Source organism: Macrosteles quadrilineatus, unplaced genomic scaffold, assembly GCF_028750875.1.
Source record: "Macrosteles quadrilineatus isolate MER2022 unplaced genomic scaffold, UCM_ALF_1.0 Scaffold_7__1_contigs__length_78375512, whole genome shotgun sequence".
NCBI classification, from domain to species: domain Eukaryota; kingdom Metazoa; phylum Arthropoda; class Insecta; order Hemiptera; family Cicadellidae; genus Macrosteles; species Macrosteles quadrilineatus.
The window spans coordinates 22,998,250-23,017,845 of NW_026542600.1; the positions used below are offsets into that span (position 1 = coordinate 22,998,250).

The 19,596-nt window shown below is 35.7% G+C and overlaps 1 protein-coding gene across 2 annotated transcripts in view; it reads right to left on the reverse strand.

Moving 5' to 3' along the window:
• Nucleotides 1–4,576: 4,576 nt before the first annotated feature.
• The window catches only part of LOC128998357 (inhibitor of growth protein 3-like), a 30,261-nt gene continuing 15,241 nt past the window's right edge, over nucleotides 4,577–19,596 (reverse strand). For both annotated transcript variants that reach the window (XM_054424462.1, XM_054424461.1), the window contains exons 7-10: nucleotides 18,691–18,887; nucleotides 17,189–17,328; nucleotides 9,275–9,452; nucleotides 4,577–8,148 (exon numbers count right to left, since the gene is read on the reverse strand). In XM_054424462.1, the coding sequence (XP_054280437.1) occupies nucleotides 8,032–8,148; nucleotides 9,275–9,452; nucleotides 17,189–17,328; nucleotides 18,691–18,887 (632 nt within the window). In that variant the 3' untranslated portion in view covers nucleotides 4,577–8,031. The remainder of the gene's footprint in view (nucleotides 8,149–9,274; nucleotides 9,453–17,188; nucleotides 17,329–18,690; nucleotides 18,888–19,596) is intronic.

The window sequence follows — 19,596 nt, forward strand, 5'->3', positions numbered from 1 at the left end:
CTTATGCTGCTCCACTAAAGAATAAGACAGGGTTAGTGGTTACAGAAGCCATTAAAACCATTCTACCAAAGGGGGTTAAAAACATTCAATCTGACAATGGAAAAGAATTTTTTAATCAATATTTTAGCAAACTAATGAAAAAATTAAATATTAATCACTATCACACATTTTCTACAACTAAGGCTGCAATTGTGGAGAGGTTTCAGAGAACTTTAAAGAATTGGTTATATAGAGAATTTAGTGCTCAGGGGAGTTATAAATGGTTGGATTTACTTCCAAAGTTAATTCGAAAATATAATAATAAAGTGCATAGATCTATAGGAATGAAGCCTAACCAAGTGAATGTTAAGAATAGTAAATATGTGCATGAGAGGTTGACTTCTAAAGTAGTGCAAGTTAAAAAGCCAAGATATAAGGTAGGTGATAGCGTAAGGATTTCCAAGTATAAACATGTTTTTAGTAAAGGTTATACTCCAAATTGGACAGGGGAACTATTTACAATAGCAGAAGTTAAGAATACAAAGCCTGTGACTTATATCTTGAAAGATGAAAATGGCAATATAATCAGGGGAGGCTTCTATACAGAGGAGTTGTTAAAGACCAAGTATAAGGACATGTATTTGGTAGAGAAGGTAATTAGGAGAAAGGGTGATTCGTTGTATGTCAAATGGCTTGGGTTCCCAAGTAGCCAGAACTCATGGATTTCCACTAAGGATGTCCAAGGGAGCACATCATGAGCCGGGAGCATGCCCGAGTTCACGCACAAACCTCACATGATTTTGAAAATATACATGGGAATGGATGTGGATTTGAAATTTTAATGGAGTTTGAACATTTATATAGGCTTGTATTGGACGAGATCCAGGTCTTTAAAAAAGTGGCCATAAAAAGCTCACCATTTCCAGACGTGATTTTAAGTATTAACAAAAGTAGAAAATTTATATAGGGGTGTATAGGTCGAGAGCTGGGTCTTTAAAAAAAGTGGCCAAAAAAAGCTCTTCCATTTTTTTCTCATTTTTCCCCTATAAAAAGTGCCCTAAAAGTGCCTCTAAAACGCCGAAAGTGGGGTCATATTCTGGTATTATATCTACTAATAAATTGAGTAAAAATTCTATTTCATTCAAATAATTCTGCTCTTGAACTAAATTAATAAGTAGTTCATGGTCTATTGATGGACATGACCAAAACTTTGCGAACAAATACCCAAAATTAATACACATTAACTACAAAGAACTGAACTAAAAGCCTTCTTGGTGCATCCGACAGATGGCAGGTGCCGGTTGTATGTGAACAGTCGCATTGGGCCGCTATACCCACTACTCCAGCCGGCTTGTTTACCCGGCACCGGCAGCCGGCCTTCGCCGAGGGGGCAGCCGGCATCCCTCGACTAGTACCCGGCAGCCGGGCAAGTGATTAACCGGTCACGACACATGCCGTGCATGTGTGAACGGTGCCATATACTTCTTCACCCCATTGCCGGTTAAACGACACCCGGCACCCGGCAGCCGGGTAGATGTGAAACAGGCCTTACGAGTGCTGCCGCTTACGAGTGCCGCCGCTTACGGGAGCCGCCGCTTACGAGTACCGACGCTTACGGGTGCCGCCGCTTGCGAGTGCCGCCGCTTGCGAGTGCCGACGCTTACGGGTGCCGACGCTTACGGGTGCCGCCGCTTGCGAGTGCCGCTGCGTACAGGTGCCCCCGCTTACGAGTGACGCCGCTTGCGAGTGGCACCGCTTACGGGTGCCGCCGCTTACGAGTGCCCCCACTTACGAGTGCCGCCGCTTGCGAGTGCCGAGGCTTACGGGTGCCGCCGCTTGCGAGTGCCGAGGCTTACGGGTGCCGCCGCTTGCGAGTGCCGACGCTTGCGAGTGCCGACGCTTACTGGTGCCGCCGCTTACGAGTGCCGCCGCTTACGAGTGCTGTCGGTTACGAGTGCCGCCGCTTACGAGTGCTGTCGGTTACGAGTGCCGCCGCTGCCACAATCCGCTGACTGTATGCGTGGACGCAACGGCACGGCGGTGACGGAAAACGACAGTAAAAAGGGCAATGATGAGATAGATGATTTTGCAATGGTTAAAAGTAAAAGGAAACCAATGTAAGGACACAGAATGAAGACTTAAGATATTACTATAAAAAGATATAAATTGGAAGTCGTTATTTCTTATATTCAACTCAAGTTCTGTATTTCAATAATAAGTATTTTAAAGTTTGTGAGATGGTAGCCATTTTCTATTTTAATTAAAATCCAAAAAATAACTTGCAGTGTTTTTTGATAAACTCTCTATTTGGACTTGTTAGACTTAGTTTATATTTGAAAAAAAATAAATACTTTTTGACCACATGAAGTTTAATTTGGTTTTTACGGCCCTAGGGTCACAAAACCAGTTGTTCGCTTACTTAATTAAAACATCAATGTATATCAAATATACAAGCAATATCCATATGCATTTTCAGCTTCCTGTATTATAATCAGTGCAAGGAAGCCCAACTTTGTCGGTTACTGGGCGGAAAATTTATTTCATACTAAACGATTTACATTTCACTATGGAACACTTGTTACCTTTACTATAGCAGTAAACCTAAGTACTTGTTAACTAATGTCATCTTAACAGAGAATAAATCTGAAATTTTAAAGGAGACATTTTAGTGAATATACAATCAAGCAAATGGGAATTAACCTAGACTGCAGGTTTGCTGTGGAGTGTGGTGAGAGGGGGGGGGGGTCTTCTGAAGTTACTTGTGAAACCATTCATTTGTGTTTTTGTCTACTACGCGAACTGTACAAAATAAACAAACCACCATTCTTCCCTATTCAATGGCGATGTCTTTTATAATCATATATCTAAAATTCTACAATCTATGCTAATTAATTGTGTTTTTGAAGCAGCTTTTAAAGTTATTTGTACGGTATTCTAAGTTCATACCGTGTTTTTAAGCAAGGATAAGAACACCAGTTCTTAAATTTGATCGTACATGATTGTACATATCTAATTTCTTTTAGGAAATTTCCCATGTAGGGGATAAGCTATTACCGTAGGTCTCATGGCAAGACATAGTTTAAAGGAGTAGACAGTCTGTTCCATCAATCTATGGTAAGACCTGGACCCGAGACATATTTACTTTTCGTTTTGATGTCCCAGAGGTCTCAGGGTGTCCCAGAACTCTCTCTCTCTCTCTCTCTCTCTCTATACCAACTGTTTTAGGTAATATTCCTGGACCATAGACAAGTAAAAATATCATACCGGTATTCAACATTTCAAAAACTCAAAAGTTAATCATAGAGCCGCTATTTTGTTTTTTTTACAAACAAATTTTAATTGAAGAACACCTAGTTATAAACAAATTAAATTTGGTATATGGATGGACTTATTACCTCAAGAACTAATTAAAGAAAAAAACATTTTTAGAGTGTTGATTTTCAAAATGGTGCCGCTTTAAAATATAAAACCTTAATATCTCAAAAGCGCTGGAACAAATTTCTTAAAGCACTACCAGATGAACTAAGATTAGAAAACAAAGCAAACAAAATTCAAGGCAAAACTGAAATCCATTTTAAAAGGAAAAATATATACTCTCTTCAGGACTTCTTACTTGACTGTGAGTTTGCATTAGGAGCGGTGTATGTTTGTCTGGGGCTGGTGATCCTAAAAACTGTGTAGATGCTATAAGTAGCTATTCTTATATTATGTAGATATGATGCCATTTCTTGTATTTATGTACAAAGACAAATTAAGATTATTGATTGATTAATATATTGTTAACAACTTATCTGAAAGTACAAAATTCATCAAATAACACAACAATAGTATATTTACACTTACACTAATGACACTTGTGATACTATCAAATCAAGTCAAAATATTCTTTATTTGCAGTTTTGTCAAGAAATTACAATTGCGACATTGGGTGTGATGATGATTAGAGTGTCCAATTGATATCAATCACCCGTTGACATTTTTTATATGTATTTACCATCTTGTGAGTAAACAGTACAAGTGTAAATATATTATTACAAGTGTTATTCGACGTATTTTTGAACTTTCAGGCATGTAATAACACGTACGATGCTGATCAAGAAGTTATTTAACAACTTGATACCTAAACATTTCAGGAAACATCTTTCTCAAAAACAGCTGATTTATATTTGATGGATGACATGTGTAGTAAAACTTGAGAAAAATGTGTCCGATATCATATTACTTACAAAGTAATTTAGGCCATATTCAAATTGTCAGACATTCACAACAGTTTGTCTGATTTGTCAGATTTTGGTTAGTGCTCTAGTTTTTCCGGAGGATATAAATCGCCATCATGGGCTTCACCAACAATGGCAACAAAACACAGAAATTGTGTCAAGACTCGTTTTCATCATGATTCTATGCAATGTAAGTCACAGTAAATTTAGATGGATCAATTTGATTTTCCAAGCATATTCCACAGCTATGGAAAGTTATGGCAGGCAATATAATAAAATTAATGCATCGTCCTGTAATTCTAATCTTCCTTTAAAAACCTTATCACTAATTATTTTGAGGATTAAGGGAAAGGCCATATAACAAGTCATATGATTTGTATTCACAAACTTTATATTCTATACAAACTTAACAGTCAAAACGATATATGTTCTTAGATTAAAACACTTATATGGTGGTGTAACTAAATACTTATGGATATTTAACTAACTCCTTATCTTATATATACTTTTGATTTACAACTCCTTTTCAAAAATGTGAAATGATTGATGAGAAACAGGTTTGGAAAAGGCTTAAGAATGGTTCACAGTATATGTTTAGTTAGAGTAATTTAATTGTTGTAAGGTCCTCCAAAGCAGAGTTAAATTCAAAACGGTGTATACTGCAGGTGCAACTTACTGCCTGTTTTCTTTACAACCATTAGCCCCTACCCTACACTACTATTATGAATAAAAAACAACTTAAGTAGGTAACTTACTCATGGTAAAACTTGGGTCCCTGATGTTATTTTTCAATTTTAGAGATCCCTAAAGCACAGAAAAGCAAAAGGTTTGTTTGAATTGTTTTATGCGTATTAACCCAAATGTGAGTCCATAGGCATCATAATAAGCAAGATCTTTTTTAATAAGTTTGTTAAAATCAGATGAAACAGACAATTTTGGGGATTTCTTTCAGAATTCTAATTTTCTGGAAACAACAAACCCACAAAGCCATTGAACTAATGTGTTAAGAGTTAAAGGAGGGTAAAGGGTTTATTGGGATAATTATCTGTTTCTTACTTCTGTTATTTCAGCTAATGAAAATAAAAAACATCTTTCACAATGAACTTGTTTGGATAAACAAACATTAACCAAGCCAGCTAGACATTTACTTAATTAACAGGTTTTCTGTAACAGGGTAACATATGTACAAAAAAAAGCAAAACAGGACTGGTTTGGTCTATTTCATATTCTTAGACAACTTTACGCTAACAATAGAAAAGATAGGCACCTAAATCTACTACCATTAAATTTTAAGTTCAGCTACGTAGGCACCTCGTGGCTACTTAAACAACTCTTACCGGAGGAGTGACAGATAACTGCATGGTAGTGGATCATGTGATTTGACTTGTTTCACATTACAGTACTGTTGAGATACTGTTTTTGAGTTCTGCAGAATTGCTGTGTTTTAGATTGTTAGATATAAGCCGACCACTTACTGCGCTAAAAACACAATTTTGTTTTTAAATAAATTTCGTTGTTAAATATACAAAAGTTTTAACAACGTTAACACCCGTGAGACTATATAAAACGAAAAACTACAGTTCAGTTCCCACACCATTTTTAATTCACTCATCAATAACTCCGTCCATCCTACAACAGCTGATCCTTGCCCAATATCTCTTTCTCTCTCACACAACTGATAAGCATAAGCTGGTCTAGTCTGTCCCTTGCTACCTGTGCGGTCGGTCATCTTTGTTAGAACAGGCCTGTTTTTTAAATGTTTAATTGTTTTATGTATTTATTCGTGTCCGTACTGTGTTTATCTTCTGACGATGTTAACAACTGATCAACTCTACACTATGTACCTGGAGCTGACGATGGTGTTTTAACACCGAAACATGTCCTGAATAGATATATTTTATTGAGCTGTGACGGGAATTACGTAAGTAATTTGGTCTTACATTATATCCAACAGCTCAGGGGCTACACACATGGATTTAAACAATTTTGTTAATGTGAACATCTTTTAGAGCTACAAACGTTGTAAAAAAGTTCCATTTAAAGTTCTTTATGAAATAAAATACTGTCCAATAAGTAGCAAAGCTGCTTTATACAGTACACTCCCGATTATCTGAAGATTAATCCAGGTTATCCAAGGTCGTTACAGGGCTGAATATATATATATTTTTTTATATTTTTGGAAACGGTAATTACTTTAATGTAGTATTTTTCTGTGTCAAGAGTTGGAATAGCAGGTAATTTGGGATTTATTTAAATGAATGCTTGAAATAACCATTAAGTATAATTTTAACGTAAGAATGATCTGCAATTACCTATCAAATCAAAACTTCACAGTACTAGGTTGGTCTCCAACCACAGCCACCTCTAATACAAGGCTGCGACGTTCGAACTGGCAACGCCGCAATCACACTCCTTCTGGGTCTGTCTTCACACGCGGTAGGCTATAACCTAAATGAGAGTTTTGCTGTTTTCACTGCTCTATAGAATGAATTAAAGATTTTTTAGTGGCATATAATAGTGACTTTTGTACTAAAATACAAACATAATGTTTGTTTGCTTGTAGGCCTGGGCTATTTATCGTATTGTACTAATAATTGCAATGAATGTGAAAATGTCTTGTAAAACTTCCAATTACAAATGAAAGAGTAATATAAAATCTTGTATTGTTTAAATAAAATTATTTTCAATTTTAAATATTCATATTATTGTTTTAGCCTACCTGACAAACCATAAGTAAATATTATGACAACATTTTAAGTTTTCTTTTCTCGTTTGAAGGCCTCTTTGAATAATTATTTAGCCATTGTACGTTTGCCATTGTGGAAACAATCTCAGAAGCTAGGCCTTCATATGGCTTTCCACATTCATTATAATGTGCAAAATGACGATAATAATACACGTCAATTTAATATTATTTTTTATTTATTTATTATGTGCTAATATACAGCCTTAATTGTTGTAAAATGAAGTAAAATCCCCAACTTCGTTTTCTTGTGCTAGTCGATCTTCTTAATCCTGTTGACTCTTCTTTATCCTGTTACCTTCCTCTTGTCTTCTTTCTTGAGGAGTCTTTCTCTTTGTCGTTTTTCGAGTATCAAGATACAAAGGTAATTTGGGAAAAAGTCTAGGTACGGCATTCTCACCTAAAACTGGCTTCTCGCGTCTATATTCACATCAATCACCTTATTCTTGTATTTTACCACAAAACTAAGGTCATCTTCGTGAAAATGTTTCACGCAGACACGAGAATTTTTTGAAGGTGACCAATCTGACCGAGGAAAAGCACGAATCCACGGTTGCTTACGCACCGGATCACTTGGAATCTTAAAAACTGTGTGTAACCTTCAGTTTTTTTAAATCAAGCTTTCGTAATTACCCTTGCACCCAGGCACAACACATATATCTGGCATGATGCAGTAGCAATTTCAATGTCATTACTAATGATTAAGGGTAATATAAGTACGAATAAGTACGTCGGTACGCGATTCCTCCAGTCACTGTAATGGTAAGACGACCGCGCACCAAGACACAGATGTTGTTAAAACATATTTTACTAGTATTAGACTTCTTAATGTGGTCCCGTGACCTGCGTGGTATTTTAGATTCTCAGTCCCAACAACCTCGGTTTAATTGGAAGTGTACTGTATGCTTGATTTAAAAGTGGAGATGCGTAAAAAAGTGTCACAAATTGAAATCACTCTTTTCATTTAAACATTTTTTGCCCATCCGGAAAGGGTTAAGAGAGAATTGAAACGTTTGTGTTGTTTCTCACTAAAATAAAAGTAAAAGTACATTAACAGTAATTCTTGGCATGTTCTTGGTTTGGCCCAGAGAATCAGTTTTTACGAGCACCTCTCCTCTTCATAGCAGCCGTACATTGAGGGCAGTACCACTTGCCTTTGGGTGGATCAGTGATTCCAACACATGGGTAGTGAAACCACTCATAGGGACACTAGAATAACAAAAAGAATAGGTAATGCATAAAATTAATTATTTTAAGTTTTACATCCTTAGTTAAATTGTTCAACAAATTAATTTAATTGTATAGTAGAAATCAGTTAAGATTTATAGTTGTATAGGTTAAAAGAGTGCCTCGTAGTTCTGTTGAGGAAAGAATCTGTTTCTGACTTCATATTTGCATGGATTATAGCTGTACAATCAGAAATACTATGGTTCTAAAAATATGGATAAATGACTCCAAGATAAGATGATTTGGGGAGTTTCTAAAACATTAGAGGGATGCATAGTTATTGTAAAACAAAAACTAATCAATAACACAATAAAAAATACACCACTATACGTTTGTTTTTAAAACCCATAATTATTTTGGAGGGGAAGTAAGCATAGATATTGTACAACTATTAAATCCCCCCGGTGAAAAATAGAAAATTATGAATGGCATTCAATTTTAAAAATATGCATAAGTTATTATTTGTGTTATTGGAGGTTTTAACTTTAAACTTAATTAAAAATCCAAACAAAATTTTAAAAACTTCAGAATGAGCTATACAGTTTGAAATTGGAGATTCACTGTTAAATTTTGAAACAACAAGAACTACATGATAAATGGAACAAACTACTTGCTAATGGAAGAAAAATCTACATTTATAACTTTAGAAATTGTAGAAAAATTTCTTAAGAAATTGTAAAATAAAAACTGTAAAAAAATTGTAAAGAAATTATGCTTTATCTTTAAAACATAGGACTTAATTTATAAATATTTCTCAGTGAAATTTGTCACAAAATAATTTAAAACACATTCCAAAAACCACTCCAAATAGCCCTCACTATTTATGGTTAGGTTCTGGGCAATTTTGCATAAAATCAAACTTAAATATAGTAAGTTTATGTTCGTAAAAACAATCAAATTAACTTCCAGTTAACTAATCACTTTGTTTATTTATTTAAATGCAACTGATATAACCACACAATTTTATTGGAGTTACAAGAGGTAGTGTAGTCGATTATTCAGGGGCTGGAGTCTACAAATAAATAGTGGTCGCTTTAATTGCCTTCTTGTTGGAGCGTACATCTACTATCAATAGCAAGGACTAACTGTAAAGATAAAGTTGTGGTACCGTTTGATTGTCGCAAGCCACCATCCCTCCAAAAGCAACTTCATTGCAGATACAGTATCTGGGCTCGTTGGGGTCGTACGAGAGGTCCGCTGAGGCTTCAAGCTGCGGAGGTTCCTCAGGACTCGGCACCAGGACTGGTAAAGCAGGGCTGCTGCTGCTACTGCTCACGTTTGCTTTCCTGTGGTCATTGAATATGATAGGTTAGGAATGGCTTGGAAGTTACTTTGGACGCTGTACAAAGAGCGCAGCATTTGGATTTGGTTTGGTGAATCAACTGCTCAGTCAGTGACTTGACAAATCATAACTCAACAGTCTGAGGCCTATGTGGATGGGCAAATGTATTTCTTTTAGGAGTCTGCGGCGCACCGCAAAAGTCGGTACAGTATGGTTCTGGCCTAATTACCGCTATCGATTCGGTATAGCATTTTACTCGGTACAAATTCGGTTCAGCCTATAATAATAAATTTCTTTCAATTTACATAGCCGGCAGTTGGTTCAGAGCACTTAAGGTTTATTAGATGCTTGTTTACGATTTTCATAATTTATTACTTGGGTAATGATGCAATAAACAACTCATTAGCAGTCCCGGATCTATTATTATTTTATCAATACAATAATTGTTGTACTCAAGGTCAAATCAAGGAATTCCAAGAACTCGTGAGTTTTATCACTTTTATTCCTTTGGTACTTCCATTTTTTATTACTAGCGTTATAATAGCTGTTTAAATTTCACCTCTCTACCTTGGTCAGTATTTTTGTTAACATTCAATTTGCCGCTGGCCATTTCTACTGCCATAAAACTCCTTATGGTTTCATATTAAACTATACAGTCTTATTTTAAAAGTTAAAATATTGCTTATGGATATTTTATCATTCAATTGACAAAACCACAAGCGTTGTTGTTTGTATACAATTTTTTTCCGTAATTCAATTTAAGCCTACTTGGTCTCAAATCATGTCATTGCATATTCTGTATCTTTGTTATTCTTGGCTGTTGAAATTTAAATGTTTTTGTTTCCTATATTTTTTATTGTGATGTAGGTACTTTATGCATTCAAAATCTTATGAACTAAAATGATGATAATCATTTTGCGACCTTCATCGCTAATATCATTGTTTGTTACTCACTTTTTATAGGCCCTCCTAAATAATTTGGTTCAGGCCTTCGTCTTTTGATTCTTTGGAAGAGCTTTAAAATATAAAGAATAACCCATGTTAACCGAATTCGGGTTAACCGAAACCCGGGTTAACCGAAATGGTTCTATAAAATAATATAGGGCGTAGAATGCTTTAATAACTTCAGTTGTCTGGTGTAAAGTATTTTCTATCCCATTGTAACATTTTTGAAACAATGAATTATATAGACATTCTCTTAAATTCATTTTACCTACACACTGTGGTGATACATGGCTATTTTTAGCATATGACGGGTTAACTGAAAAATTGGTTATCCGAAACGGCTCTCCCCCCTTTATTTCAGTTAACCGGGGTTCTACTGTACTAAGAAAATTGAATTGAGCTTGCGATAAACTTATGATTGATATGAGTTGATGTTAACTTTGAAACCGAAAAGACAATAATCTTACTCTGTGCAAATCCAATTTTGAGTTTCAGAAAAAGCTTGAGAGTTGTACACATCTTATAATTAGTTTTAAAGCTGATAAGAAAGATGCTCTTTGGCTTTACTTCATCATAACCTCTAATATTTCATTGTTGTCTGTTGAATGTGAACCGCTGGCAACTACACTGTCTTTGAATGCATTGATATGTTTTTTAAAGTAAAAAAAAAAAAAAACAACAACCAGTTTTTGTGTTGGTTGGAAATAATTTACCAGTTGTGTGAAATTATCTTCTCAAATTGTTGCTTCAACCTTTTGATTTGACCAAATTCTTAACCTAATTTTAAATCCACTTTATCACAGCTATGACTTATCTTAATAGTAAAATAGGTAAAGCCTGTTTATATGGTGTAAATTGTGTTTCTTTCTTGGCATAATCCTGTTAGGAGTAAATAATGTGGGATACTATCCATTTTCATAGTAATGTCAATGTATAGTAAAATTTAAAATAATGGTTTAAATAAAATTCTGAGAAGAAAACGGCAAAAATACTAGTAGGTGCGTACCGTACCGAGAACCGCCCTTAAACTTTTTGCACCGCAGACCCCTAACTTCTTTTTAAATTGCTCAATTCGCTTGTCATCCTTGCTGTCCGAGCAAACAAAAAAAAAAATAGATAAGGTAAGGCGTAAAAATTCCGTTAAATGCATAAGGAAGATTGAAGCACCGGGACAGGAAGAATTCCATACAATTCTCCCAGTCCACAGGGTGTTCAGCAAGTGTGTGTACAGTTGAATGGGCACAATTTACCAGGTTTAATATTTCAAGTTCCAGACTTTTCCTGATCAAATGTTGTTGGATATAGTATAGAAACATTTGATTTAAATAATCTATGGTTTATATTTTGTATTGTCTTTTCCAGCTGCTATGAAAATATGAACTTTTATAATTTTGACACATATGATTTTTGAATGAATTGTTATGTTGTGATTACAAGAAAATTGTTTGGTAGCATTTTACTATGATTGAGTAACTTTTCATTTGTGAATAATTAAATTATTTTCTGCTCATTATCTAGTCTATTTCTCTTTCCATTTTTGACTTTTAACATTTGGCGACCGTGACAGGACTGTATGAGTTCTTAACCAGATAGTCACTATTGAGATAATGGAAAGAAATAGGAAACTAAGAAAAACCTTCAGAACAGCATTTACCAGAATTTATAATGGGATAAATGAGGAGCTATGCAAAGATGAGCAAGACCTACACAATATACAGGGTAAATTGAGTTCTCTGGAAGGTAAGATAGAAGAACTAAAAACTTTAGATAGGGAAATTTTAGATTTCTTGCTTGATTCTGAAGCAGATGAAGAAGAGTTAAATGAAGAAGTTAGGCTAGCAGATGAATATGTAGAGAAGTTTAATCGAATTAGTTTAGCTGTACAGAGTAGATTGATTAGGTCTAGGGCCACTTCACCTAATTCCAATGGGTCTGTAATGAGTAAATCTACTGCTGTTAGGACTAAGCTGAGGCTACCTACTATTGAATTCACAAAGTTTAGCGGGGATTTGAAGGATTGGCTACCTTTTTGGGCACAATTCAAAAGAATAGATGATGACGAGAATATTGACGATATTGATAAATATCATTATCTTGTGCAGGCTACTTTAGCTAATTCTAGGGCTCGTCAGCTGGTTGAAAGCTATCCTGCTACCGCTGAGAACTATTCAAAAGCTTTGCAAAGTCTTAAAAGTTGTTTTGGTAGAGATGACCTTCTCATAGAAGTGTATGTTAGAGAGCTTTTGAAGTTAGTTCTGAGTAATTTAAACAGTAAGGTAGAAGTTTCTTGCATTTACGATAAACTGGAAACCCAACTAAGAGCATTGGAGACATTAGGAGTAACAACTGACAAATGTTCTGCTATGTTATATCCTCTTATAGAGTCTTGTTTGCCCGAGGAACTGTTGAGAGCTTGGCAGCGTCACTCTGGCTATGAAGTTGATGCTGAACTTAAGGATAGACTTGATGGTTTGATGAAGTTTCTGCAAAAGGAGGTTGCTAACGAGGAAAGGATTACTCTAGCCGCATCTGGTTTTGAAAATAGTAAGCGACCTAACCTACAGCCTAAAGTAAGTAAATCTACTGTATTTCGACCTAAGCCTAGTTACGCCAGACATACTGAAATGATGCCGACAGCTGCTGGTTTAGTTAACCCAACGAAGTCTGATAAGTTAAATACTAAAGACGTTAAATGTATGTTTTGTGGTTCTAACCACTTAGCTGAAAACTGTAAAGACAGTAAATTGACAGTAGATGAGAAGGTGAAAATCGTTGGAAAAAATGGTTGTTGCTTTACTTGCTTGAAGTATGGTCATAGGAGTGCGCAATGTAAAGTTAGAGTAAAATGTCCCAACTGTGGAAGGAGGCACACTGCTGTTATGTGTAGGGCATCTGCTGCAGAAGGAAGTTCATTGAGTGAACAACCAGTCAAAGAAAGTTCTCTAGCAAACAATGTTCACACAGAAGTGTTTTTACAAACCTTTTTAGTAAAAATTAGAAACCAAAATCGAGAGCGAACAGCACGTGCTTTAATAGATACAGGATCACAAAGGTCTTATATTTTGAAAAATACAGCAAAGGAATTTGGCTACGACATAGTCAGAAAGGAGAAGCTAGCTCATGCTTTATTTGGTGGCACTAGTACTGAAACAATTGAACATGCGTGTTATAAGGTTAGACTAAGTGACTTAAATAACAGTTATGCCTGCAATTTTGACGTTCTTGATCAAGATATAATTTGTAACGATGTTACAACAGTTAAGCCTGGTCCTTGGTCCATTGAGCTTGGAACACTGGGAATTAAAGTAACAGATGGAGACGGACCTATTGAAGTTCTGATAGGTGCAGACGTTGCCGGGAAACTTTACACTGAGAAACGATATCTGCTTTCCAACGGGTTAGTTGCGATGCACACTTTGTTGGGTTGGACTTTAATGGGAAGAACTACAGTTGAAGGGAATGACAGGTCCAGTTCTATGGCAGTAACGTCTTTATTGTCCCCTATTGATAATAAATCCATTTCAGATTTGTGGAGTTTGGATGTTTTAGGAATCAAGGATCCAGTGATGGTAAAGAGTGAATCTTCAGTTAAAAGTAGAACAATGGAACATTTTGTAGAATCTGTTTCAGTGGAAAATGATGGCAGATATCAGGTCAAATTGCCATGGGTTGATGATCACCCGCCGTTACCTACTAATTTGAAAGTAGCACAGAAGAGACTCAGTAATCTTACAAATAAACTTAATTCTAGTGGATATCGTAGTTCATATCAACAGGTGTTGTCTGACTGGGAGGAATTAGGTATCATAGAGAAGGTTAACGATGCCGATTTGGAAATTGGTCACTACCTACCGCATCGACATGTGATAAAAGAAAACAGTCTTACCACGAAATTGAGACCTGTATTTGATGCATCCGCTAAAGAAAAGAATCAGCCCTCGTTGAACGATTGTCTAGAAAAAGGGGACAATCTAATTGAATTGATTCCGTCCATATTAAATCGTTTTAGACTACACAGATATGGAGTTGTTGCTGACATCGAGAAGGCTTTTCTTCAGATTGGTGTACATACGGATGATAGAGATTTTCTTCGTTTTTTGTGGATTAATGAAGATGGTCAATTGGTTGTTTACAGACACGCTAGAGTGGTCTTTGGAGTTACCTGTAGTCCATTTATGCTAAGTGCAGTAATAAAACTTCATTTAGAAAAAACATTAGACTTGATAGATTCTGGATCATTAAACTACTCAAGAAAAGTAGTAGAGACGCTGGCGAGAAGTTTCTATGTAGATAATTGTATGGCAAGTTTTGATGACTTTTCAGATTTGAATCAATTTGTAGATCAAGCGACTTCTGTAATGAAAGATGCTAGATTCTGTCTTCGGAGTTGGGAGTACACAGAAATTCAGAGTTTCAAAAATGATTCTACCTTGACACCTATCTTAGGTTTAAATTGGAACAAAAATACTGACATGATTGAGTTGAATTTTGAAAACATTGAGTTTAAAGAGCCTGAAATAGTCACAAAGAGATCTATTTTGTCTTTTGCTCACAAGTTGTTTGACCCCATAGGTATAACTTGTCCTGCTACACTCTTGCCTAAGATATTGCTGCAGAAAACGTGGGAAAGTAAAATTGGATGGGATGACAAGGTTTCAGAAGAGATAAAACTTTTGTTTTTAGATTGGGCAAAGCAACTTGAGATTTTTTCAAATTTGAAAATTCCAAGATATTTTGGAAATGAAATCGGAGGGAATATTTCTTGGACAGTTCACTGTTTTTGTGATGCAAGCCAGGACGCTTATGCGGCCGCGGTTTTCCTGAGGGGTGAATCTAATGGACTTGTCACAGTTCAATTAGTTCAAGCGAAGAGTAGAGTTACACCTGTCAAGAAGATGACTATTCCTCGGCTGGAGTTACTGGCGGCTACCATTGGCACTCGTCTAACTAACAACGTCTTAAAGAGTTTGGGATTAGAAAATGTCAAAACATTTTATTGGACCGACTCAACCACCGTTTTGTCATGGATTCGTCGAGAAGATTACTGGGGAGTGTTTGTTTGGAACCGAGTAAAGGAAATAAGATCCCTTAGTAACATTGAATCTTGGAATCATGTTCCAGGCCATATGAATCCAGCTGATTTGCCGTCACGTGGATGTTCTCCTAAGCAGCTAGTAGAGTCGAAATGGTGGGAGGGACCACAATGGCTAAGAAACTCATCAAACTTGTGGCCTAACCAAAACTTCAGTGATGATTGTGATGAGAAAGAAGTAAATTCTGAACTTAGGAAGATCAAATCAACTACAAAGATTCTGATTAATTCAAAACCTGAACCAGATTGTTGGTATTACAGATATTTCTCCAGATTTGATAAAATCGTCAGATTGGGAGGCTGGTGGGAAAGACTCATAAGACTATTGAAACAGCTTCTACGCAGAGTCTTAGGAAGAGCTAGTTTGACTTATGAAGAATTTTTGACCATTTTGTGCAGTTGTGAATCTGTCATAAATAGTAGACCCTTGACTTACATTTCAGAAGACAGCCATGACATGGAAGTTTTGACGCCAGCTATGTTTTTGAATGGTACGAAGGAGTATGGAGTTATTGATTTGGACCAGATCAACTACACAAATTTGTCTCGTCGTTGGAACTTTAAATTAAAATTAAAAGAAGATCTTGAAAAAAGATTTAGAAGCGAATATTTAAGTCAATTGGTGTTGCATTCGAAGAAGAAGAAATCTCGTCAAGTGCAAGTTGGAGAAATCGTTTTACTTGGAAGCGACAATACCAAACGGATGGACTGGCCTTTGGCGAAGATTGAGAAGATACTTCCTGGAAAAGATGGCAACATACGTCTTGTGGAAATGAAAACATCAGAAAGGAACAGTGCTGAGACCCATACAACATGTGTTTCCACTTGAATTGGTCCAGCAGAAAGACAATCAAGATGGTAATGAAACATTCGAAATGGAAGATGAACAAGTAGCTGAAGGTGTTGGTCGTGAACATGATCAACCTGTTTACACACAAAGAGGAAGAAAAATTATAACCCCACGAAGATACCTGAAGCGATAATTAATATTTTGACTTTACAAGTCAAAAGGTGGGAGAATGTTGGATATAGTATAGAAACATTTGATTTAAATAATCTATGGTTTATATTTTGTATTGTCTTTTCCAGCTGCTATGAAAATATGAACTTTTATAATTTTGACACATATGATTTTTGAATGAATTGTTATGTTGTGATTACAAGAAAATTGTTTGGTAGCATTTTACTATGATTGAGTAACTTTTCATTTGTGAATAATTAAATTATTTTCTGCTCATTATCTAGTCTATTTCTCTTTCCATTTTTGACTTTTAACAAATGTCATAGTCCAACAACAAAACACTGTATGGACTCAACTTATTTCTATTATAATTGCAATTGGGATGAAAAGAAGAAAATAGTTACGCTGCTGATGTTTCCTTATAGCTAAAACCTCAGATAACATATAGGCAATGCCAGCACTCTCAAAAACATCAGTTCCACCCAAGTATAATTTCTTTTGTTATGTCTACGCCAGTAGCATTCTGTATGAAAGAACCACAACCACTTTTAAGGGAAAGCAATGTTTAAAGGGAGGTTTAATGGGTTAAATGGATGGCGATTGAACCAGTCCGTCCCTCTTACACTGAAGTCAGAGACACCAACTTAGCAACACACCCAAGAAAAAGAGTAAATGTTTTCTTCATGAATAATACAAACCCAATTCAAAATTATCGGATGGATTCAATACACATGATACTTACTGTTTTTTGTTCTTCTTGCTTGTGTCTTGAATGGCGGCAATGGCAGTTTGAGCTGCACCAGCTAGTTCCTTGCTTATACTGACAGAATTAATGGCTTCGTACGAAGCTTTCAAGCTGGCAGTCCTTCGCCCCTGTTGCATCTACAACCCAACAAAAATATTTAGCCACAAATATTGTTCGTGGTTTTTCAATTTCAAAAAGAGATGTGACTAAAAATATTATTAGTATTATTAATAGTATTATTAATATTATTATTAATACAATTATTTTATAAATAGGTAGCGTACATTTTACAAGCTATCAATGGACTTTACCATTATTGTTAAGGTATACCGAATCATTTCCTAAAACACAATTTGTTAGGATAATGTTTGCGCTTGATTTTTTTCATATCTAGGTATGCTCCCATTTGACCCTAATATATATTGAAACTGCACAAGTGCTCTGATTTGAAAGTTCATTCTACTGAATCTGCGGCCCACACAAATGTTACGACACACCCTCGGTGCAAATCTGGGGCCATTTTACTCAAAGTAATTAAAAACGACAGAGTGTGTGATGGGTCTTAACATGTAGGAGTTAACTTATTTTGTGTTAATCTCATTACATTTTAGTTTATCTAATTATATCAGTCATAATTTTTGTTTTATTTCAGATATTATTGTAAGTTTTTTTTGACATAGTTTTGTATGTTTTAATACTGGCAAAACTTTAAAGTCTTAATCATTAAAGTTGAACTCAGATCTAAGTAGGCCTTACGGATAACTTTCCCAGCTGATAGCTGATGTAAGTGAAATAAAATCAATTGACATAGAATTTGTATTAAAAAAATGTTTGGATCCTTTGTTCCTGAAAAATGAAGACATTAGGTTTAATCTCCAGTACTATTCTAAAATAGTGAATTACCTTAATGGCTCTACCCGTCCTAACCATTTGTTTACTTTTGGGTCTAATCAGACTACAGTAGAACTCTAAACATCTGGATTAGTTTGGACCAGATCCCAACCTGATGATCATAAAGCCGGACAGTTTGGATATTTCTAGACAAGGTTATTTAAAAAGATCAGAGAGTACCAAATTTAATAATATACATTTTGAAATCACAGTAAAAATAAACAACAAAAAAACTGCCTAATACTAAGATTACCTAATAACTAATATTACCTGCTGAGTGACAGCCACACTGAACACAGCAGTCAACAACAACAACAAACCAAATCTCATGAACACCAGTCACTGACGGGATAAACAAATTACTTAATTCCCTGCCGATCGATAACACTACAATAGACTCAACGCGATGGACACAATTGGCACACATTAAAATATGAAACAGATTATTGCAAAGTTCACAAATCTATAATACATTTTTCTGGTTGATTTTTAAGTTTTATTCTTCTCTTTGAGGTTATTTGAATAGTTAGCGATCCAGATGATTCGAGGAAGCATAACTCGGGTTCTACTGTATTCTAGTTATCCTTTTGCTAACCTAGTAATATTACCTGCTGTGTGGCTGCTATGGCCTGGGAAGCAGCTGCTGCTATAGCAGTGCCCCCCGCTCCCATGTGTCCGAGGCTGTAGTTCACCACGGGTAGAGGAGTAGCAGGGGGAGTAGAGCTCTGAGGCAGTATCCGCACCTCAGGCAATGTCGCCACAACTCGCTTGTGTTCTGCGGTTGAATCTTTGCGCTTATCTGTGCCTAGAAAACGTATCAATTGAACAATCTGATAGAGATTAGGGATGTCTTTTCACCAAAAATATCAAAAGATTTTTCAGAAAGAAATTAAATTTGAGATTTTTACTGACAGTAAGAGGTAGGACAGTCTCCCAAATTCTAATTCCAAAGAGTTATTGTCACAAGAATAGATGTGTTTGAGTCTGAGATTGTTGATCGAGCTGAGCTTTTTTTATACAAGGTGGGAAAAAAGACCCGGGACGGTTAAAAATTTCAAAAGATAATACAGTTAAAGCTGAAAAACTGGGCTCAAAGGTACTGGGCACTAAAATAATTTTACCTACAATGGTTTTTAAACTGGCCGTTTCGGTTCAGTTCTTAGCATTTGAAAGGTTCACTTAACAGCATTGTTAACTTACTTAACAGCATTGTTTTACTTAACAACATGAGTAACGGACCAATGAGGTTCAAGGATTGAGAGAATATAAGTAAAATTGTAATGCTTTGAACTTCAAATAATCAGTTGATAAGACCAATTTAATTGTTAATGAGTGGTGCAATTAGTGTTTGGTACAATGTTTCATTGCACCACTGTCAGTGGCAATGAGAGGTTATAAAGGAAAACATAAACTCTCTTAGAAGTTATGAGTAGTGATTGTTAGTAATTAAAAAACGGTCGTAGGTAAAGTAGTGTAAGGAACTCGAGTAAATAGTCTAAACGACACTTGTAGAA